The sequence below is a fragment of the Podarcis tiliguerta genome (assembly GCF_965153285.1).
Source record: "Podarcis tiliguerta genome assembly, chromosome: 6".
Lineage (NCBI taxonomy): Eukaryota > Metazoa > Chordata > Lepidosauria > Squamata > Lacertidae > Podarcis > Podarcis tiliguerta.
In genome coordinates, this window is record NC_139539.1 from 44,328,713 (window position 1) to 44,353,215 (window position 24,503).

Sequence of the window (24,503 nt, forward strand, 5' to 3'; positions counted from 1 at the left end):
TACATAGGCAAAATGCTGTTCAAAGGCACAACAGGTGCTACATAAGCAAAGATACTGCTCTAACAATGACGCACACTCTACAACTCCACCATAAGGGAAGGGAACAAACTCAGCATGGCAAGTGACTCTGACCCTCAGATTGAGGGAGCAACCTAACATTTCTCCAAGAAGGCTATATCCTCCCCAGCTGTTCACGCCTCCGTCTCTGTGACCTGGGTGGGGATGGAAGCACCTCAGGCGTAGATGGCAACACCCCTCCCAGAGGGCTGGGACTGGACACGATTTCTGACAACTCTGGAGGCAGAGTTGCTTGCATGATCAGCAAAGTGGATGAATCAGAACCAGCCTGTAACATCTCTGAAGATGGAGATGGAGCCTGTGCCTTGTGCTGCAGGGACTGGTGGGGAAATGGGACAAGTTGAGGGAAATCCCTCCCTCAGGATCCTCTTCCTCGGGTTCTCCCCATTTGGATAGAGACCTTTCCAGTTCATGGGAACCCTCCCTGGGGTCATCTGCCAGCCATGCCTTTTCTCTGTCTTGGCTCGGCCAGCACCCTACCATGACATCATGGAACATTCACCTTAACTATCATGTATACAATCCCTGGTTAGAATTGCAGTCTTGGGCTACTTCTGGCAACAAACAACACTTCAGAATATCAGCAGTTATGTCAGTGAATATGCAAATAATGTATAACACCAAGCTGTTTCCATATCTATATGTGTATCTATTTATGTATAATGTGTGCCTGTAAAAATATCATTTGCTGCAGAGAACTAAGGCGAAAAGCATCCATAGTAAGAGCTGCAACGGGGGTTGAAAGGGCAGGTGTAAATCTACGGAGCAGTCTGTTTTCAACGGATTCCTCTGACATTCCTAATCATAAGCATGCAGCCATTAGCAGCGCAGAAGGAACTTGCATGTGATGAGCTTGTCTTTCCATAAATGCCTCTTTGCAAGTGTCATTATTTGATAAGTTTGGATTGCCTCCATTGATGTTTACTAGGACAAGATGCTAATCAAGCTCTGTAACAACTGATCTCCTTGCAATTGTCATTTCAAACAATTGGCTATTGTGTGATAAAACTGGGAAGGAACAGATGCCTCCTTGATGATGGGCTGCTGCCTTTCCCTACTCGTTGTCCCTAATTTAGCTTTCACTATTCCAAAATAATTAAAATATCCCAGAGTTTGGACCTTGTGTTTGCCTTATAAATAGTCATTGCTCATGGTTATTCATGAGCTGCTCTCCATTAACCTCTTACCTCTAGGGGTTCTTCCTGCCATAGAGAAACCATCTCCCCACTCATTTGCTGTCAGTTTTGCTAACCAGATTTATTTCTTTTTTGTGTTTATTTGTGCAAATGATGTTTGGAGAAAAGGACTGAGAAGGTGGCTACATCATACTGAAGTTGTAGCTCTGATATGTCAAAATATGGGATGAGTAATCAGGATATTCGCTGTGGATGGTGTGTAGGGCAATATGACCCAGTGAGGCTGATTCCCTCGGGCTGAATGAGAGGTTGGAAAGTGGTAGTCCCAAATGCTTTATTATTCTTATTATTGAAAAAGAGGGACATTTGTGAAAATGTAAATCTGGGGCTCCCAACATGGTGACTCTGGACACTATGGAACCACCAGAAAGCCCCCTTTTTGCTCCAAACAGCTCCCTGCCCCTTTTTAATTTTAAATAATTTTAATGAGGGTTTTCTGGAGATTATTTGGTTGAGCAGGTTGCCTTTTTATGCGACGCCTGCTTTTACTTGTGTATGTTGTCTGGTTTTAGTTAGTGGGGTGTGTTCTGAGCATCACCAGTCTTCCTCTGTGCAAAGTGGTGCCCATGACAGTTCTGAGATTTCCTGGGCCCCTGGTGTAAATAAATGCTGTACAACCGTGAGCATGTGAGCTCTGTGGCTGAAGCCTTTCTTTTCAGTTTCTTCAGGAGTCCATTTCTGTCTCTCACTGCACCAAGATCTGGTGATGGATTTCTCCAGGACCACTTCCAAGACTGGTAGACCCCTTTCCATTCATATCTCTGCAGTAGTGGCTGTTTTCTGGCAAGTCATAGATGTCAGCCCACAGCAACAGGGCAAGATGGGATATTTTTCCTGGGACAGCTCAGTCGGTAGTATCAGGGTCATAGGATTGAGCTCTACTCTGGGCAAAAGATTCCTGCAGTACAGGGGGTTGGGCAGGGGGTTCCAGCTCTATGATTCCATTAATCTGGTCTCATATTTTCAGTTTTACTATAAGAAGGATTTCATCTAAGCCAAGGTTTAGCCCTGGAACTTGTTCTGGAAAGCCAAGATATAGCACTGGCATATATAAAATGTTCTTAAAGATAAGAATACTGTTCCCTATATATAGAACTTCCACTTCCAAGTCTGAAAATTGAGGATGGTCTGCAATCCTGAGACTACTACTTGCTGGCAAATTTGATCTGCAGTACCACTCTTTATTTTCTTTTTAGAAATAAAGCTCTGTTGTGTGGCTGCTGATCTCCTTGGCATCAGCAGCAACTAATAAGGTTACTGATAAGGCCTACAGAACAATTTATACACAGAGCCTTTTGCTAGGAGGACTAGCTATTATTTCCTTCTATTCTTTCTCAATCTTTTCCTGATAGAAAGAAAGGCTCCCTTTCTGCAGGTAAAATGTACTGTGGGGGCAGGCCTCTGGAACAGCAACCCTATGCTAATTATTCTGACCTTTGCATAAATAGGGATTCTTTTGTGGCATATGAGCAGCAGCCCTGTCATTTCCTATGCAAATTGAGACTATCAATTATATCCAGAAGGTCCTGAAACATTTCATCATCTCCTGTCTCATATATTTGCTCCCTTTTCATCTGATTGGCCACTGCAAAGGTTCGCACAGAGCAAGAGCGGCTGGTATTTTTGCAAAGGCCGGAGCAAACAGATGTTGAGGGTTAAGTCTCAGCAAGCCAGAGCAGTTTTGCATCCAGCTATCCTTTCAGTTTTCTGTCTTGATTTTCAGAAATTGTTTTTAATTAGCTGCTTCTACAGAACCCTCAGGAGTGGTCAGGTTTAAAGGTTCTCATTGCTGCAGCCCAGAGGTCAAATTGATCCAGGAAAAACTGCAGTAAAGCTGGCAATGGATTTTGCAACATCCCACCTCCAAAGGGGAAACAGATACTTAGAGGAGGATAACTAAAACTTTTTACTACGGATTTTACCACCAGTAATATAAAAACTGGGTATGTAGTATGCTACTGTTTTGTTCCCACAATTAGCTCACATCTTATAATACTAAGCTACACAAAGATCCACAAAGAACAGTAAGACAGGAGAGTTACGCTTAATACTTGATGAGGAAGGAGTGTAGCTCAGTGGCAGAGCACATGTAGAAAGTTTAAAACCTGGTATCTCCAGCCAGAGCTGGAAAAGACTCCTTTCCAAAATCCCAGTGAGCTGCTGCCAGTCAGAGTTGACTGGCTTGCTGTGTCAGTGTGTCTGTGCAGCCACAGCCCAACTTGCCACTGCCTTGCCCTTCCCCATCCATCTAAGCTGTAGCAAGAGCAGCGCTGGGAGGGCTGTTCTGCAGCTCTATCCCAACGCAGGAGCCATATGGATTAATGGTCTAATTTGGTATAAAGCAACTTCCCATGAGTACAGATCTGGATTGCATATCTGCATGAGTCTCACAGTCTTCCAAGATGAATCTGCTCTAAGATCAACTGCCTGGATCATGTTTATTCTAAACCTACCCCATTATGAGTAAGCTTAGGAATGCAACATAAGATCTATCCATATGAATCTCCTTATAAATGGATTTCTTTTTTTAAAAAAATGTCATGTAGTAAGAACTGTATTCAAGTGAGCACATGGGTGCACTTGTTAACAAGCAAGGTAAGCAGTATGTCTTGGCAGGGCAGTCCCCACTTTCATTTAGAGAAAATAAATGTTACTACTAGGGAATAATGGTGCAGGCTAACAGGTGGCCGGCTGGATATGTGACAGGCAGCCTGGAGACAAGGTGGTTGAAGGAGGTATGCCTAGTAGGCAATGGACTGAGAATCAGGAATGCGAAGGAATGCAAGGAGAATGAGGCTTGCACAGAAAGGGCAGAGGAGGCGGGGAAATGAAAGTGGGGGCCCAAGGAGCCAAAGGGACATAGCATTGCTATATCCAAAATGTGCTAAGCCCCCTTCATTGCATGCAGAGGCATTGTGTGTAGAAAGGGGTCCTTGGCTGTATGCTTGACATGCATGGAGAGATCCGATGAAGCTGAAGATTGGAAACCTCAGAACAGACAAAAGAAAGTACTTCTTCATACAATGCATAGTTGCTGGGGGTTTTTTGGCTTTTAAAGAGGATTAGACATACGGTATTCATGGAAGATAAGGTTATCATCAAGCCACAATGGCCATGTTCTATCCCCACTGTCAGAGGCAATGGAATATCAGTAGCTAAGAACCACAAGTGCTGTTGTTCTCAGGTCCTGCTTTTAGGTATCTGGCTAGCCATTGTGAGAACAGGATACTGCACTAGATGGGTGATTGGACTGATCCAGCAGAGTTCTTATTGTGTTCTTATGCATGCATTAGGTACATGTGGAACTCTGCAGGGAAAACCTATGTGCATAGTCATTTATGTGCATATGCTTTCTGCATGGACTGGAACCCTTTATGCCTGGCGTTCCAGCTTGTGCAGAAAGCCTATGAAAACAGAGATCTGCACTCACTGGCTTTCTTCTGCATACATCCATGCTTAAGATGTAGGCATCAGCAGTGGGGCCAAGGAGCCACACAACCACAGGGATGACGTTGGGGTGTGCCTCCATTGTAATACCACTAAATATGATTCAAGTGAGGGGGTGATGGTGATGGTATACTATAAAGGCTACTGTAATGTTTAGATTTTCAGAGAAGTTGAATTCTGCCAATTATGGCTTCTACTGTCTCTGCATCATTGTGACCTGGCAACTCTAAGAGGGCATTAAAAGGAAGAGAGTGAATTACACATATTGATTTGAACTAACCTGCCCATTCTTTACCTACAGGCATTTTGTCAGTAGTGCAGTAATCAAGGTTAGAAAAATCAGATGATGCACCTGCGTGTGTAAAATAATTCAGGTCTGAATGAAACTCCAGAGCAATTATAGGCCATTACTATGGGAGAAGAACCTGATGTGCAGCCTTTTAGGTTTCCATTCATGTCATTCTATGTAGTGTTCATGGTTGCATCCAGGCATTTAAAACGCAGGTGAAATTTGGCGTTAGCTGCATGTCTTATGTAATCATCTTGGGGCTTGCTCACACATGCATGTTCATCAAGGTCCATCACTCATATTTCCTCCTATATTTGAGTTACATCTACTGACATGGAAAGGTCATCAGCATGGGCTATGACAGGACGTGCCCTGGGTAGCTTCCTTTAGACCACCCGTCTGGGCTATAGCAAAGGAGCCCCAGGCTTTGGATTGCTTGGTAATTTTTCCATTCCAAGGCTTCTCTAATGATGCCATTTTTTCCCCAACTACAGGGAGTGTGTGTGTGGCACAATCAGTCAAGATCCCCCGCGAGCCCAAGGCAGGAGAGTTTGATAAGATCATTCGGCGCCTCTTGGAAACATCCCATGCCCGAGCCGTCATCATTTTTGCTAATGAAGATGATATCAAGTAAGAAGGTCATGGTCTGGTTTGAGGGTCTGTGTGGGAAGGAGAGAGAAAGAGAGCGTGTGGGTGGGGAGAGAAGGGGAAGGACAAGAGAAGAAGGCAAAATGTTCCAAATACATGTTCCTTTGTCACTCTCTCCTGTTGTGTCACAGAACATGAGTGTTCTTCACAAAGAATGAGTGTCCTTGTTGTTAATGAACAAAGTGGACACTGTATCTGGGTCACTGTGTCCTCCAAATTTGCATCCTACTTCTGCATCCTCTCCAGGTCCTCAATATGCCCACCTGTCCAGTAGCTTAGTATTATACAGCTAGATAGAGGTGAAATAAGCTATTGCTGTGTTGGACAGTTTTAGTTTTTTCGCCCCAACCATTCTCCATCAACTAACAAGAAAAGAAATCACATTGAAAATGATCAAAGGGAAGAGAAACTTTTCGTGAAATCCTCGTGGGTGGGGTACAGGGCTTTTGTTGCATTTACCTTTCTTCTGGGGTTGTTGAAGGGTTCAGTGACTGTCCTTTCATTTTACAAATCTGCTCTCCAGCGGTCTGCATTCTGCAGCCTTCCCAGGTACCTACACCAATGCTATACTCAGCTTTGCTTTCTTGTAAGTACAAAAAGACAGGGCGGCAGCATACTTTGTGTCTAACAGTTGTACATTGCTGCTGGTTTTTTAAAGTACAGCCTTTGTACTTTTAAAGAAATTAGTGCAGATTTTTTTTTAATGTAAAAGGAATAGCTTCCCCTACAAACAAAAATTAGTAAGTGCACCCATCTCAGACACTTGGTAGTAGGGAAAAAGCAAAAATTTGATTAAGATTACATTCAAAGGAGAGTCTATGTAATTGACAATATCCGATATAATATGCAAACTGAAATATAGCCATCCTTTGAAATTTGCACTTCTCTGAATTTTGCAATGCTCTTTTCCAGCCAAATACAGACATGCATATACTAGTGTGATGCGCTCAAAGAAAACCCACTTCTTAGCTAAAATAACATTTGAAATTTGCATTATTTTAGGTGAAATTGCTTTTAAAATAATTTTAATTAAAACGAAATTATAGATGGGTGCACTGCTAAGCAGATTCCTGCATGCATGCCCCATTTGTGCAAACTTAACACATTCAAATCAATAAATTGAGAGGCAGGGACAAAGAGAAAAGGAGCACCTACAGGTATGGACAGGAAGAAGTGTATTTGATCTTCAATTGCAAATGCAATTGCATGCATGGGTGGACTAATGAGATAAAATTCAAAGAAGGAAAACATGGATTCCACGCAAGATCCAGCTCTTGTATCATTTATGATACTGTAAGAAATTTCAAAATGGCTTGGAACTTGATAATGGGCTTCCCATTAGAATTCCAGTTTCTGATAAAATAAAACCCAGGGCTTCTGACTCTTGTCTTTTGATACAGCTGTTATAAATCATTCCCTCTCAAATGTAAAACTGCTGTTATTTTAAGTTTAAATAGCCTGATTTTGCAGCTACTCATTCAACATGCCTATTTTATAGTTTGTTTTTATCTTTTAATTTTTATCAGTTGTTATAATTTAATACACATTACAACATGGAATAATAGCAAAAAACTTTGTCAAACATAGCCTGATTGCTTCTGTGAAAATGTTAAAAGTTCTGGTTATTTTTCCTTTAAAAAATTGCAGTTCAAAAAAATATAATATTGAAACTCCTCCATTTTATAATTACCACCAAAATTCTTATTTTTGTAAGAGATTATAATGCCTGATTCCATGGAAACTTCCTGCAGTCGTACAAAAGTAAAGTTGATGTGTTCTGATTAGTTGCTGGAAGTCAGAATATGGTCCATTCCAACAGAATAAGTGGAACTGTTAATGAAGCGCAAGAAAAACCTAAGAGTACACAATACTTCTGTTTTGATTTGATATTTTTGAGCCTAGCAATTTGCACTGAGTTACACCTGATTTTGCAAGTGTCTAATTTATTAATCAGCAAACATTATGCAAATGTGAGTAAACTGACATTTTCAATCAGTTTACATCAAATATGCAAACAATCTAAGTTCCTGGGAAGCTGGCTAATAGATATGTCTGAAACCCAGACAGTTATACTCGTTTACTCCCAGCAAAATCAGAGATTTGCCTCGCAGTGTAAATGGCAAGCACCATTAAACAGGGATTTGTAAACATTTACCTATCTGAAAACAGTCTGTAAGCTGGAGAATTGCATCCTGTTGGCAGTAGCTTATACACATCTGGAAACTCTGTATTTTTCATGCAGTGATAGGCTGAGGTTTACTGCTGAGCCAGATGCCTCTCTTGGGACTTAGCCATGTGATCGTTTCTTGAGTCATTAAAGCACTGTGTGTGTGTGTGTGTTTGCAAGTGTGTGTTTTCTGGATCCCACCCGGTGCAGATCATCAGAGCTTTCACGATTCTTCAGCCTGCATAAACTTTCCATCTCATATTGATTTTCATGCTTGCTTTTCAAGGCTTCCTTCATTCTCATAGCGCTAAATAATGCAGCTGCAAAAAAAAAAAAAAAAAAAAAAAGTGACACAGCTGTCTGATAGGGCCACCAAGAGGTGGTGGTCCACATTGCTAATTTCCTCTAAATTTAAGAAAGAAGAAGAAAAGTTTGGATTTGATATCCCGCTTTATCACTACCCGAAGGAGTCTCAAAGCGGCTAACATTCTCCTTTCTCTTCCTCCCCCACAACAAACACTCTGTGAGGTGAGTGGGGCTGAGAGACTTCAAAGAAGTGTGACTAGCCCAAGGTCACCCAGCAGCTGCATGTGGAGGAGCAGGGAAGCGAACCCAGTTCACCAGATTATGAGTCTACTGCTCTTAACCACTACACCATACTGGCTCTCGCCCCAGTGCTCCTGGCCCAGCATAGTGGAGACTGGCATTGTTTTTGCGGGTTCATCCCTTCAGATTCAGACAGGAGCCCTCACTTTTTGAAGCTGTAGTGCTAAAAGCAGTGAAGTAATTTGTGGGTGAAATGTGAGCTAGGGAGAAAAATCGGAGTCTTTATGATCTTCTGGGTAACTCAGCTGGTTAGAGCATGGTGGTGATAACACCCAGGTTGCAGGTTTCATCCCCATATGGGACAGCTGCGTATTCCTGCATCACAGGAGGTTGGACTAGATGCTCCTCAGAGTCTCTTCCAACTCTGCAATTCTATGATTCTATCTTCTTGCCTTTCTTGATTCCTCTTCTCTGGGCTCACATCACACCTGTTGCCGGAAAAAGGTGAAGGAGATTAAAATATGCTTGCAGAGCACACACAGCCCAAAGAAAGCAATATTATGCCATAAAACAAAGTGAGTTAACACTCTTCATGTGTGAGAGATCCTGGGCTCCTCCAGATGATTTGTTTATTGAACATTCAGCCTGATCTGCTAGCACAAAGATTACACATGGAGGTTAGCCTTTTTTTTAAAATGGAGTGATTGTTCTGATTCTCTGGTACAGTTTATATGTCTTCCCATTAATCGTTTGTTCGCCTCACACTTTTGAGTGCTTTCCCCCATCACTTTCCTATCTGCAAAAAGTTCATTTTTTTAAAGAATGTGGTTTCATTGCAGTAGGGCAACAGAGCACTTTAGTTCACATTAATTGTGGAAACCTAAATTTCCAGTATGTGCTTGAATATTGACCAGCTGAAAGTGACCCCTCCCCAGAACCTTGAAAATGGTTCACCCTTCTCAGATCACCTGGCCTGTAGATGCAACTCTTTTGTTAGTACAGCTTTGTTCTTGTGTGATGTAAAGCATCCCAAGTATTTCTGTCACTGCTGTTTTCCTCATATTCAAATTTCCCCATAGCTGAGAAGCTCAGTGGGTGGTCCTGAGCCAATCTCTTTCTCAGCCCAACCTACTTTGCACGGTGCTGTGAAGATAAAAAAGAGGAGCATGAGCTCCTTGGAGGAATGATGGGATAAAAATTCAGTTCAATAAAAAAATCCAGAGGTGTAAAGCACTGAAAAATAGTGTTTTCTGTTGTCGGCAGCTCTGATCCATTGTCTTTAGTGGAGATGTGCTGATTTACACAAGCAGAGAGAGGGAGTGAGGGTTTGGGGAATGACTGGTGGAACATATCCAGGCTGCTCAACTCTGTGAGACTTTCATCTGAGCAACCCATTGAACTCTACTTTAGTGCTGGCAAAATCACGGTCTCATCTTGGCAGCTGTTATGTGCTGGATTTAGGGATGCTTGACAAATTTAAGAAGAGCCCTGCTGGATCAGACCCCAAGGCCCATCTAGTCCAGCTTCCTGTTCTCGCAGTGGTCAGGCAGATGCCTAAGAGAAACCCACAAGCGCAACATGAGAGCATTCTCAGCACTCTCCTCAAATTTGATCCTCTTCAGTTTTAGTGAGAATCTGATCTGACCTGCACTTCCCTGAAATGGAATTTTGCAACACAGTCCTTGGAGAAAAAAATGTACCAACTGCATTTTGAAACTCACATTTTGCAATAAAATACATCTAGGAATGTGCCTCTTCAGAGAAAAATACATTCAAAATATACATGTAACTTACAGAGATGGAAGTTAACAGAATTATGCATGTCATGGAGAAAATCGATAGAGAAAGATTTTTCCCCATCTCTGCTTCAGACCACACTTGGAATACTGTGTCCAATTCTGGGCACCACAATTTAAGAAGGATGTTGACGAGCTGGAACGTGTACAGAGGAGGGCAACCAAGATGATCAAGGGTCTGGAAACTAAACCTTATGAGGAGCGCTTGAAGGAGCTAGGTATGTTTAGCCTGGAAAAGAAGAGACAGAGAGAAGCTATGATAGCCAACTTCAAATATCTTAAGGGCTGTCACATGGAGGAGGGAGCATGCTTGTTTCGAGGATAGGACTTGAACCAAAGGCTTCAAGTTGCAAGAAAGGAGATTCCGACTAAACATTCGGAAAAACTTTCTGACGGTAAGAGCTGTTTGGCAGCGGAACAGGCTCCCACGAGAGGTGGTGGACTCCCCTTCCTTCGAAGTTTTTAAACAGAGGTTGGGTGGCCATCTGTCATCGATGCTTTAGCTGATATTCCTGCATTGCAGGGGGTTGGACTAGATGAACCTTGGGTTCCTTTCAACTCTAAGATTCTATGATTCTATGAACACTAAGCTGAATATTGGAAGTTTTAGGACAGATAAAAGAAAGTACTTCTCCAAAAGCATGTAGTTAAGCTATGATACTCACTTCCACTGGAGGCAGCGATGGCCACCAATGTGGATGACTTTAAAAGAGGATTTGACAAATTCATGAAGGATAAGATAATGGTTACTTGCCACAATAACCTGCACCTTCATGGCTGGATGAGTAATGCTTCTTAATTCCAGTTGCTGGAAACCTCAGAAGTGTGTAGATCTGCTTGCAGGTTTCCCCACACACAGGTCACTGTGAGAACAGGATTCTGGACTAGGTGGGCCATTGATCTAGACTTGGAGACTTTTCTTATGTCCTTTCAAATGTTTTTCCATCTAATCTGCCCAACAGTTTTGTGACTTGGTGTTAGAAGGCCTGCCTTACACTTGACCATTTCAGTTTTCAACTGCAACACTGACCTACTAGGTGACCTTGAGCAATTCCAGTCCACTTCCTTGCCTCTATTCTTTCTCCCACCCACACACTGTAGGTTCATCAGGCCAATGAATAGCTTTTATTAAGTGTCACAACACAATACAATGGTTTTTTGAGGTGCTGCTGTAATAGAAATAATTGATGGTGTAGTAAGAAGAGCTGGAGCTCAATTGGAGCTAGGCTCACTGCACAATAACTGCAATGATCTCTCTCTTTCTTTTATCCAGATCACTACCACATTTGCTCTTTCCCCTTGTCTGATTCAATTTATTTCCCCTCCCCCTGCATTCCAAAAATACTTCTCTTTCCCTTAGGGCTCTGGCATGTCTGTCATTCAAGTCTTGCTGTCACTACTCCCTTAATTGTTTTTTAATCCACCTTGCTATTGACAAAGTCTCCATTGATCTGCCAAACACCCTTTTCTTTGTTTTGCTCCTTTACTAGCTCAGGTGCTATACACTCACTACCAATTTCAGTCCCATCCTCTTCATTCATAGCCTTCTGCTTTTCTTCTTCTTCTTCTTTTTAACCCAAGGCCAGGGACTCAGAAGTGTGTGTAGGTGAGTAATGCAGCTCAAGGCTCTCAGAATACTGCTCATTTATTTCTCAGGTTCATTTTTACATCTGCTTATTTAATTTGAAAACAATAGCATTATAAGCTGTCACATTCAGTGCCGTTGAAGTAATCTTATGAAATCATACATGCACTTCAATGAAGAAAGAAAGAAATCTAAGAACCGGTAACTGATCAAATTAAACATTGTAGAACATCAATCAGCCTTGATTACAGAAGTAACATTTGTTGCTTTATTTGTTGTATTCCTGAGGGTCTCAGCTCCCTCTGACTGATCTTAAGGCAGGGTCTCCATCTCTCTCCATCCCTTCTCTTGCACTTCTGTGGGTCATGCTAAATTCCTTATCCTCCCCCCCCCCCAAAGTTAAGGAATAAGGTGCCTCTGAATACAAGATCAGCCCAGGAATTTGTACCAGAACCAAGCTCCTAAGTCCCACTCCTGGTTTCCCACAAGTTTTTTTTCCAGCAACCCAGCTGATTTTATTTTATTTTATTTTATTTATTATTTATTAATATTATATACTGCCCTTCATTTAAGGATCACAGGGCAGTTTATAGTATAAAAACACAAAAAGACATAACATGATAAACAAAACAATACCCCCCCCCCATTTTAAAAGGCCATACATTGTTTAACTAGTCAAATGCCTGGGATAAAAGGAGTGTTTTCACCTGGCACCTAAAGGTATGTAATTTAGGTCTGTCAGGTGGGAACTACTGCAGTTCTGGTTTATGAGGAATGGGCTGAATAGATTCTTCTAGGTTTGTTTTGAAGAGAGAGAAGAAATGAGATGGCCAGTTAAAACTTAATACAGAATCTGTGTTTGGATCCACATTTATCTGAAGCTCTAACGATGAGTGAATGTAGCAAATATATGTTGTGCAGTGGTAATCGGCAGTTGGATGCACAACCTTTGGGTGTGACTGGGCACATAAAGCCAGTGAATGCAGTGTATTCAGTGTGGTCACTGCGCTCCCGCCCTTTCGTTGTGAGGTGTGCATTAACCTGAACACAAAGGCAAAGGTGATTCTATAAACTGGTACTTTGCTCTTTTCTCTTCAGGAATGTGTTGATGGCAGCAAAGAGGGCCAATCAGACTGGGCACTTCATCTGGATTGGCTCTGACAGCTGGGGTTCCAAAATTGCCCCCGTGAGAGATCTAGAAGAGGTGGCTGAAGGAACCGTCACCATCTTGCCCAAGAGGGCATCTGTTAGAGGTATGTCTAGCAGTTTGCTCAACAATGTCAGCTGGTTGCTTCTCAGGGTTGGTGAAGAAAGACATTTGCCATTGTTGTGTGAACTGTACACTTGTTGTTTTCTCCTGTTAGAAGCTCCTTCATGTGCTAATCATCTGAAGGGTGCTCCATATATTTCCCAAGGAATGGTGTTGCCTGGCTGGTCCCATCTCTGGAATCAGGTGCACCATGGGCACCATCACCTGGACATCCACACAGTCAAAGCATATTCATGATCAGCTTTCATGCAATCAGAACTCCTGATTGCATGGTGTCCTGGCTGCATGAAAGCCTATGTGCGAGGCTTTGAGAGAGCAAATGTCTACATGAACTTGTTTATTTATTTATTGTTTATATCCCATCTTCCTCCCCCTGAAGGGCCCAAGGTGGTATGCATTAAAAACAGATTCAGCTTGAAAACAAACCTTCAATCAGTACACACACACACACACACACACCCCATATTAAAAGCAACACTGAATCCAAATAGCTTAGAAACCATTTGAAGACACAAGAAGAGGAGGAGAAAATATACAGCGCCTGTGATTAGAAGACTCTGCCGCAACAGCCAGTTAGTGGTCAAAGTCCTAAACAAAGAAATATTTGCCTGCTGGTGAACCAATAGCAGGGAGGAGACCAGCCTACCTTCCCATGGAAGGGAGTTCCACTATCTGGGAGCAGCCACTGAGAAGGCCCTCTCTCAGTACCTGTGAAGGTGGTGAGAACAAGAGAAAGGTCATTTAGTGAGGCCAGTTTGTGATCCACATGCAAAATGAAGGGCCCCGTACAGCCACATCATTGTTTTCTTTTAGGAAACAGGTGAAGGCGCACATCTTCCTGCAGGTTCTCAGTTGATGGGGACTGTGATTGTATTTATTTATAGTTACAGGTAGGTAGCCGTGTTGGTCTGCCGTAGTTGAAACAAAATAAAAAAAAATTCCTTCCAGTAGCGCCTTAGAGACCAAGTTTGTTATTGGTATGACATTTCGTGTGCATGCAGTGTATCTGAAGAAGTGTGCATGCGCACGAAAGCTCATACCAATAACAAACTTAGTTGGTCTCTAAGGTGCAACTGGAAGGAATTTTTTTATTGTATTTATTTATGACTAGTTTGACAATGCTGATTTTATTACTAGAAGTGCTGAATTTTTTTTAATTTTTTTTTACATTCTTGTGCTGTATGGATCTTATGTTGTTTTTATGCAGTATACCATCCTGTGGCCCTTTGGCAATGGGCAGTAGATACATTTTCAAATACATATATGCCTGCATACACAATGGAACCACCTGCTGAAGCTCAGCATGTTTGAGTCTGCTCAGTGTCTCGATGAGTGACAGCTGGGAACACCATCTATGATGCTTTGAGTTCTGCAATGGAAGAAAAGCAGGATAGAATGCCCCTTGTTGCATTCCTTTTCTTTCTTTCTTTAAATTACCTGTTTATCGAAAACTTTGATCCTCAATGTCCCAATGCCACTATACATTTTCCATGCAGATGCATTTTCTCTTTTCAATTTTGCAGGATGCTCTCAGGGCTAGATCTGCGGGTGAGGCTCCCATCCCAGCACTTAGATAAATGGGTCACAATTTCAGGAGAGAGCTTCTCATAGCTCTTTGGCCAATATGCCCAAGCCATTACTAAACATCAGTCTGCTTTCTCTTTCCCAGCCCAGTCCTGCCACTAATTATTGCAAGGACTTTTCTAGGTCTCTTTAAATGTTTCCTTCACCTGGAGTAGCATTTTCCTTCTTCCTTTTAATGCATGCTTAATTGAAAGGAGTCATGGCATACATCTACTGAAAATGATAATCTTCAGTTGGGTGTTTGGGGTATATATTAATGCTTTAGAAATGGTCGTGTTTTTCTGGGCATCCTTTATAACACCTTGAGCATTTTCCCCTTGAAGTTTCTTCAAAGGTCAGTTCTTTCTACTGAAAGGAGTTCAAATATCACTTGGATATCTTCATTGATGCTGAATTTGTCAATGGACACAACCCACAGATAAATTCTCCTATGTGAACCTCATTATAACAAATGGGTCAAATGGGATATGTTCTCAGTAAACTCTTATCCATTATGAAGTTGCTTCAAATAGGGGTGGTTGATGAATTAGATCTTTTAAAATTCCTATGCAAAATAACCCAATCTGTAATCCTTGGCCTAATGCAGAGATTGGAAGTATTAAAATCCATAAAATCTTATATTTCTCCAAATGTTGCCATGCAAGTACAGTACACATTTAAATATGGATACCAATATGTTTTTTTTTTTTAAAAAATGTAGATTAATGTAGAAACAGGATTGACTATAATTAGGAGTAAAATAAGAAAAAATGTCACAGGCCAGAAATAGACAGACGTGTGCATCCTTAACTGTGTCATGTCATTGTTGCATTCTGGCCCATTCAACAACCCCATTCCCATAGTTCCTTCCTGTGTTATTCTCTTACCTTCCATAATCTAAATATTTAGCAAGCATCTAACTTTTGTGAAAGATGGATGTACCTGATATACATTTCATAGTGCCCTAACAACTTACTGAAATTCTCTTGCTGAGCTTCAGCAGTATTATTTTCTTCAGACCAAGGTATTTCCCCTTTGCTTCTCATGTCAGCCAGCTTCTAACCACTGTCTATACACCAAGAAGAAATATGTTCTTTGCTTGTCAAGAAAATGGGTGTATCTAGAGTACTAAGTGAACATGACCTCAGATTCTCCATGCTTTTTGTGGGTAGCAAAACTGGGAATAATCTCTAGGATAGCACTGAACTCCTCCAGGAAGGGCTCATTAAACACACAACAACAACAACAACAACAAATTATTCAACAAGAAATTTCAGCTAGCTTAATATTCAGTAATACTCTATTGTAAGTTCATATTGGTCAATGAAGGAATGGCAGGCTAAAGAGGAGGACAGGAAAGCGAAGGGACCAAATTAAAAGACTATTAAACAATATTTAAATTTGATCCATAATTGTGCCCCAAATCCACAGATACTGAAGTTTTGGGGGAGCATTTTGCCAAATACTCTTCAGAAATTCACCATCTTCATGAGTTTGAAAAAGAATATTTTTAGAAAGGCACAATATTTTTTTCTGAGGGAGGAATAGTTCCATTGGCACGAATTTGCTAGATGGAGCAACAACCCCCACCAAAAAAATTTCATCCCCCTGCATGCTGTTCTGGGTGTTCTCTCGATCCCTGCACCCTACCTGAGCCAATTTGAGAGTGGAAGGCACGAGTAGATGTGAGGGTGGGGAAAGGCCTCATTGCTTTCCTTGTGTGGGCTTTGACTACTGGAACTCACTAGATTAATCCAGACTTGCAATGTTTGCATCAGTTTGATTTATGTGTGTGCTGGCACATACACAGACACCATTGGCACGATCTGCACCAGCAAGGTGTTCTTTGAAAGCCTATGGTCTTCCTAAAAAGATGAAAGGGATTCAGTGGCTTGAGTCCACAAAAGCTGGACAGGGACTGGCTGGAAACTGAGGAATGGTGGCTGGATTCTGATGAATGGACAATGGACACTCGGAGAAGTGGGGTTAGAGACTGGCTTGGAAGAAGGGATCAGTGATCCAGGGGAACCTGTAATAACCAGGAGGCAAGAGGCAGAGGCAGAGGCAGAAGAAGCTGCAGGATTGAAGAGTGAAGAACAAGTGCAGGAGGAGCTAGAGACAGGTGAGAGAGACAGGTGAGGCTCATGTAGAATCAACGGCTGCCACACCTCCTCCTCCTGTTGCACTTCTCCTACTCCACTGTCTCTCAGGACCGGAATAGGATTGAAGTGGGAGGACCAAAAAGTTATATGCAAGTGGAGATTTTGCCTGCTTGCGTGCAGCTCAGATGGGGGAGATACATAAGCTGGGGTCAGGGCCTCTCTGTTGCAGCAACTGCCTCATTTGTTGCACATCTAGGAGCAGCTGAGAGGCATGGGCCTGATGGACATGCCTTTCCTAACTTGTAAGCGTATTTTTGACAATAGAGTTAATTCTCTCCTGTGGACATTCCTTGTCTGTCAGTACCTTGACAAGAGATTTCTTAGTCTTCCAGGTGTCACAATACTCTTTGATCAATTTATGCAGGTTGCTCACAGAACTCAAAATGCAAATCCCACCAATTCAAAAGATTCTGTAAGCTGCTTCAGGAAAAGGCCTGCAAACATTGTTATATTAGGGGTTGGGAGCCCTTTCCCTTCTGTATTCCCTTCTGGACAAGGGCATTTCAAGCACCACGAGTCAGTGGTGGGTGGAACCATAGGCAAAAGGCGGTGGAACCACAAATGTCCAGTAGACTAGTCTAGTAGATTGGTTTCTGTACACACTCTCACAGCCCTCTCTGTCATTTATCTAGAAAACCAAGAACCATTATTGGAGTTAAGATCGTAAGAAGAACCTGTTGGATCAGGCAATGGCCACCTAGGCCAGCATCCTGTTCTCACAGATGTCTGTGGGAAACCAGCAAGCAGGATTTGAGCCCAAGAGCCCTCTTCTGTGGTTTCCAGCAACTGGTATTCAGAAGCCCTCCAACTGTGGAGGCAGAGTTGTGACTAGTAGCAACCTATACTCTTCTCTTCCTCAAGGGCACATTCCAGTCAGGGAGAAACACTTGGGGTATGAAGCAGCCCGAGTGTGGGATACAGTCTTGGGAGAATTCTGAGGGCCAGGTAGAGAGGCCTGGAGAGCTGAATTCAGCCTCTAGGCCTGAGGTTCCCCACCCCTGAGGTAAAACCGTAAAGGCATGGCAACAAATCTTTATGACTGAGACCAGTGAATCCTTAGCAGGTGGTGGTGGTGGTGCAGAAGGTTAGAGCCAGAGATTTCAAGAGCGTCCTGTGAGGTTTGTGCACACTCACAAGCTACCCTATTATCGAGATCTCAGCTAGTTATTAGCACAGTTTTCCGAATACTTGACCAAAGTGCATCCACATTTAGCTCACGGCCAAAGTTTCATTTGTAGAGGTGTCATTCATTAGAAAGGAAAGAGCTGTCAAGTGCCCCAAGCCTATTAAAGGATCCATTCAATTAATAAGGCTACGCCAGATGGAACCCCAGGGAGAGAGACACAAAGCCGCCATCTTTCCTGTCTCTTCCTTACCCCCCTCTGACATCCACTTATGCCAAGGAAATTAGGTTTGTGTTCTGCGTGACTAAAATATGCATGGTTAATTAAGACTTTACTATCGTGGGAACTTGCAGGAGATTGGCTCAGAGCAGAACAGTTTTCAAGAGTGACAGGATCGGGACACACCCATCACACACACACTTGTTTTCCTTTAAAAAGAGGTGTTTTCCAGGCTGCCTGTTAGTCTTTGCTTGACATGAGGCTGTGAAACTCACCTGGATTTGAGGGTGCAGAAACCTCAACTTGTTTGTTTCGGCTTAAGATCAAAGCTGGTGGAGGAGCTAATGGACAATTGCTTTAACAATTGCTATAAGCGACTAACTTGCCTTTTAAAAGTATACCAATTTCTGCTTAGGGCACTGTAAGTTAACACTTCTGTTTTTCTGCTTGCTTTCTCATTTGTGCAGGTCTGTTCCCCTCCCAATTTCTTTATTGGTTAAGTAATTTTGCATTATTATTTTTTAATGAAAGTTTTTAATGTTTGACATTTTATTTTGTTTTAGTGCTCTGTTGGAAGCCACCCAGAGTGGCTGGAGAAACCCAGCCAGATGGGTGGGGTATAAATAAAATAATAATAATAATAATAATAATAATAATAATAATAATAATAATAATTAATTTACACTGGGGTATATATAATATTATATTATTATTACATTTATATCCCAGCTCTGCCCCCCCCCCCAAGTTCAAGGCAACATATATGGTCCCCCTTCCCATTTTGTTTTCAGAACGACCCCATTCACTATGGGGTGAATTTGGCTAAGTGTTTGTGACTGGCTGGGATCATGGCCAAGTGGAGATTTGAACCTGATGTCCAAGACTCTAACCCAGGAGTGAGGACTCTCAGAAGGTGCTTAAGTGAGGGTGTCTGTCACAGGGTCAATGGACTTTATCTTTGCTAACCCCTTTCCATGATGGTAATTATAAGTAGTGGGGAGAATGCCCAAACAGGGGCTTCCTTGGTTATAAAGAACTGTCGTGTAATGGCATTGAAACAGTGAAAATCCTGCTTTGAGCATTGGAGCTGTGACTCAGAATCACTGCCCTCTCGAGATATATATATCTATATCTTGAACTGACCATTCAACCTGTGCATCATTGGACTGGATAATCAGCTGAAGGATTATAAAGGTCCTCAGTGTTTGAAGAAGTTGTTCTTTGCACATTCCAATATAAACAGACCTGATCCCCACCTCCTGGACTGATGTGTAGATTGGAGCATCATTACTTTTCTGAATTTTGCAATGCAGTTCTTGGTTTTTTTAAAAAAATACCAAAATGTCCATAAGATGCATAGTTAGGCTAAAATACATTTAGAAATGTGTACTTTGAAAGAAAATATATTTAGAAATGCATATTTTATGAGAAAATGTGAATTTAAATATGAATTTTTCATGTGGTTTTCTAAATTAAAGATTCACAGATTACTGCAGAAATAGGGCAACTTGGACTTATGAATGAGCACATGCAGGTGAACAGGAAATAAACCACTTTGACCATCAGTACCTTGAATCTCTCTGGGTACTTCCATATGGAGACTCAATATTGCAGCCGCTCAACGAGTTATCATAAATGGTTTGTTGGCAACAGGTTTTATTCAATTTACCAGATTAAATACAGGGAAAATCCATATTAAATGAGGAGGAAAAAACAGACTGGCATTTTGACGCCACCAAAATTTGCAAGCATGAAGAGCACTTATTCCACAACAAATATCCACCCTTTCCTTATCTATTCATTTCCGAACACTTGATTTCAATAGCTTAAAAGCCCCTTTCACCTTTGTAGACACTGAAAGTGGCAGACTTCCTTTTACAGCTGCACCAGGTCTCATATGTGTTGATTGCAAGACCTTCCTCATGTTTCTATCACCTCTCTCTTCTTTTTCCTCTTAGGTTTTGATCGCTATTTCTCCAGCAGGACCCTGGACAATAACCGTCGTAACATTTGGTTTGCTGAATTTTGGGAGGACAACTTCCACTGCAAGTTGAGCCGACATGCTCTCAAGAAAGGCAGTGCCTTCAAGAAGTGCACAAGTAAGATGCTGTGGTCAGATGGGAGGGGCATGGAGGGTGTGTGTGGATGAACCAGGCTAGGATGTTGTTACCAGATCCCATTCCTAAGCTTGTAACAAGAGAACACACTATCAGATCATCCATGACGTCTAGTGCCATGACGTGAGAGATATTAATCTTGATGTAAATTTCTAGAGATGTGGGAATGAGCTGAAGCCAGTGCCGGATTTACATATAAGCTAAACAGGCTATAGCTTAGGGCCCCACTCTCTTGGGCCCCCCCAAAAAATTTAAAGGGAAAAAACCCTGGATGTACATTTCCAAAATATAAGATGAAAACCAAATAAAATAAAACCTACATACAGCAACAGTGTTTTGTGTTGTGTAGGCTCCTATGATGTAAATAATGGGCCCCGCCTGCTAGCCTGCTCTCTAAAATATCACTGGTTTGCTCATTTCTATACATAGGGTGCCTACATTCTGCATGGACTGGTTGCATGGCAACATGCGCCAATGGCTTTAGATACCTATTAGGTCCATAAATTACCATATAGCATATATTCAACACAAAAAACAGCGGCAATTTGTTGTTGACAAAGGACAGCTGGACATATAAAGGGCCCCATTACCTTCAGTAGCTTAGGGCCTCATCAAACCTAAATCCAGCCCTGTCTGAAGCAAAGTTGACTGGAATGATGGTGCACTGAGATGGGGATCAGGGTGGAAACACTCAGAGCTGGTGTACCATAGTGACTGAGTCATAGTGACTTGCTGCCCTGGGCTCCTTCAGGAGAAAGGGTGGGATATAAACTTGAGAAAATAAATAACGAGTGAATTATGAATCAGGACACCTCTCTTTGCTTTTAATTTCCCTCTACCATAAACTCACCAGGTATGTGACTTTCTCTCAACCTTAGCCTTCCCCTCCACCTGCAATATGCAGATAATAGTACTGAACCACCTTACAGGTCTGCTATAAAACAAGGGTAGTCATCCTATGGCTCCTAAATCCATGGGAGGATCTTCAACCTAATTTTATGTGGTCCTCGGCCTAATTTCCCAAAGTGCTCCTCAAGCAATCGCTACAGACCTCTGAACTTTCTTTGGACATCTGAAAGCACTATATAATTATTGCTATACTGAGATTGTTTTTTTGGCATCGGGAAAGTGGTAGGGTCTGCAGTAGTCAGGGATGTTCTGGGGGAGGAAGAGGGAGAGGAAGGAGGAGAGGAAGAAAAGAATTGTCTCAGAAGGAGATTGAGGTGGCTGTGTGAGCAGGGCCAGCTCAAGACATTTTGCTGCCTTAGGCAGCAAATTTCACATTCAGAACCTGACTGAAGTGGCAGCTTAATCCTCCTTTAAAACTAGCAGTCAGGCTGTGCACTGTAAAGGCCATGGCTCAACAGCAGAGCATCTGTTTTGCATGCAGAAGGTCTCTGGTTCGATCCCTGACATCTCCAAGTAGGACTGGGAAGGACTTCCTGTTTGAAATCCAAGGCAGCTGCTGACAATCAGTGTAAATACTGAGCTAGACAAAGTCAGTAGAAGGCAGCTTCCTATGTCCCTATGTCCTGCACCACACCTGAGAGCCACAGGGAAACTTTGAGGGTGCAGGACAGTCTCCATGGCACATAGAGCTCTGTGCAGAAGGCTTCAGCCAGAAGGTTCAAGGGGAATGTCTGGGGGCTGCCACCCCTGCATCCCAGCACCTCCCGTCTGAAGCAGTCACCTCATTCTGCCTAACAGTAGGCATGTGGGTCTTGTTTAGCACAAAGGCAGGGCTATAGATCATGTGCATTGGCAGAACTGTTTGACATCAGGGATGGTGGAGCAGAAGCACGTTTGGGGGGATTACGCCTCTTTGGCATATAAACCCAGGAGCTGTGACTCAGGAATCAAAAGTGGGTGCTGAAAGCCCTGAAGGGGTATGACAGAAATGAGCAAACAAGGCAGCTAAATGCCTTGCCTTCTTTGTGATCGTTAAATAATGCCAACCCCACATTTATCTCATGACCCACTGGGCACATTCCGAAACCCCCTTGGGTGCTTCCCTCCTCTCTCCTTAGCCTTGCTGTCTCTCCACATGCACCTCCAACCACACATTCATTTCCTGTTGAATTATTTACCATCCATCCCTTCTCCACGCCACACTAATTCTTCCCTCATTTGCTCGTAAATTTCCATTACCCCATCACGGCATCAGCCGTATCTATCTCAGTAACTCTTCCCTCTGTATTCTCTCTCCCCCCCCACTCCGCCCCTTTTACTCCTCCCCTGAGAACACACATTTAAAAATGATTTGTTTGAAAATCCATTTCGGCAGGTTATAGAGCTGTGTGCTGGGTAGGGATCCTGTGCCATGGCAATGTTTCCCCAGACCCCATTCAGTGATTATATAAAATATTCAAGGCATTCATGTTACTCGGGGCAGCTTTAGAAATCTTTCATTTGGTTTCCTCTTACAGCCTCTCAGATCAACCCACTTTCTATCCTTATTGCCATGTTGCTGCCTTTGATTCTTCTCTGAAACAGGAACTGACAGTTGGGAAGCTCTCCAGCTCTCTCTGCTTGGTACCAACTCTGTGTTTAGTGCTTTGCCCTCAGCTGGGAATGTTGGCATGTTCATTATGCTGGATCTGCATAAAAGCAATAATAGGAATAGAAGGCACGTAGCTCTCTCTCTCTCTCTCTCTCTCTCTCTCTCTCTCTCTCTCTCTCTCTCAAAACAAAATAAAGAAGTTCCTTCCAGTAGCACCTTAGACACCAACTAAGTTTGTTATTGGTATGAGCTTTTGTGTGCATGCACACTTCTTCAGATACACTGAAACAGAAGTCACTAGACCCTTATATATAGTGAGAGGGTGGGGAGGGGTATTACTCAGAAGGGTGGTGGGAATGGGTGATTGGCTGATAGGTGTGGTAAACCTGTTGATGACTGTTAACGACTGCAATTGGTCTTACAGGAAAAAGCAAGGGGTGAGATGGCTAAAAATAGCTTTATCATGTATAATGAGATAAGAATCCAATGTCTCTATTCAGACCAGGTCTCCATGGTTTTAACTTTGGTAAATGGCCAATCACCCATTCCCACCACCCTTCTGAGTAATACCTCTCCCCACCCTCTCACCATATATAAGGGTCACAGAACTGTAGAGTGGGAAGAAACCCTGAGGATCATCTAGTCCAACCCCTGCAATGCAGGAATACATAGCTGTCCCATATGGGAATCAAACCTATAACCTTGGTGTTAGCAGCACCATGCTCTAACCAACTGAGCTACCCAGGCTATAGTTGCATAGTGTGCTGCATGACCATGTGGGGATTTGAACTCTGGACTCCCAGGTCCTAGTTTGATAAACTAACCACCACACCACACTGCCTTTCCCCCATCCACTAGAGCTAGACCAAAAGACATGAAAGTCATAGAAGTTGAGCTTTGCTCTACAGTCCATACTTTTTTCTTTTGTTGGTACTCATATTAAAGATGTCAGAGAATCCTGTTGGAAATGGGAGCAGAAATTCCTGCAATGTTCAAGCAAATATAAGCAATATTTACTATAATTTTCTTTCCAGTGCACAGTGGCATAATTACGTTATTTACTGCATTGTTTTTGCTGTTTCCCTTCCACCGAAATGCATTGAAATTAATTGCCTATTTTTTGGCCATAGAGGATAGTGAGACAAACCATATAGGTTTTAGTGGAAGCTGATTTGAAGTGGAACGGAAACAGCATTGATTGCACTGAACCAAGGGCAGGATGAAAATTGCCAATTAAATAGATAGACAGAATAAAGGGATTAGTACTAGTTTATTCTGAAGGCATGGATGCATCTTTCTTCGAGTCTACTATCATTTTGAGCCTTCTGTTCATAAGTGCTGAATACAAACATATTCTTTCTGTTACATATCTGGCTGCCTGCCCTCCGATTGAATCCTTCCATCCCAGCTTCTGTCCCATACTCTCACCACTGCCTTGGTATTCTTTGCTATAAGATCTCTTAAATCTGTGTATGCAAGTTTCTGCTTGTACAACAGAATCCTATCTGTGCAGTGCTGTTGTGCAGACTATTCACCCAGTATCTTAATCACAAACACAGTCTCCAAGTGCCAATCTTTTGTGTCGTCAAAATGGCCCTATCTACACAGAAGAACGAGATATCCGTAGACTTGGGGGAACCTCAAGGTCTGCAGAAGTGTCAGCAAACTGCTGAAACAAACTCGGTGTTTTCAAACCAGTCTAATGAAGACTGAACATGCTCAGTTGCCCAGAACACTGATTGGTTTTTCCTTTTTGGGGGGGGGTGAGGGGGGAGTTAGACCGGAAAACAGGTAGT

The 24,503-nt window shown here is 42.5% G+C and overlaps 1 protein-coding gene across 1 annotated transcript in view; it reads left to right on the forward strand.

Moving 5' to 3' along the window:
* The window catches only part of GRM4 (glutamate metabotropic receptor 4), a 292,252-nt gene that overhangs the window by 190,041 nt on the left and 77,708 nt on the right, over positions 1-24,503 (forward strand). The window contains exons 4-6 of the mRNA XM_083445676.1: positions 5,505-5,640; positions 12,851-13,005; positions 20,049-20,189. Coding sequence (XP_083301802.1) covers positions 5,505-5,640; positions 12,851-13,005; positions 20,049-20,189 — 432 coding nt within the window. The remainder of the gene's footprint in view (positions 1-5,504; positions 5,641-12,850; positions 13,006-20,048; positions 20,190-24,503) is intronic.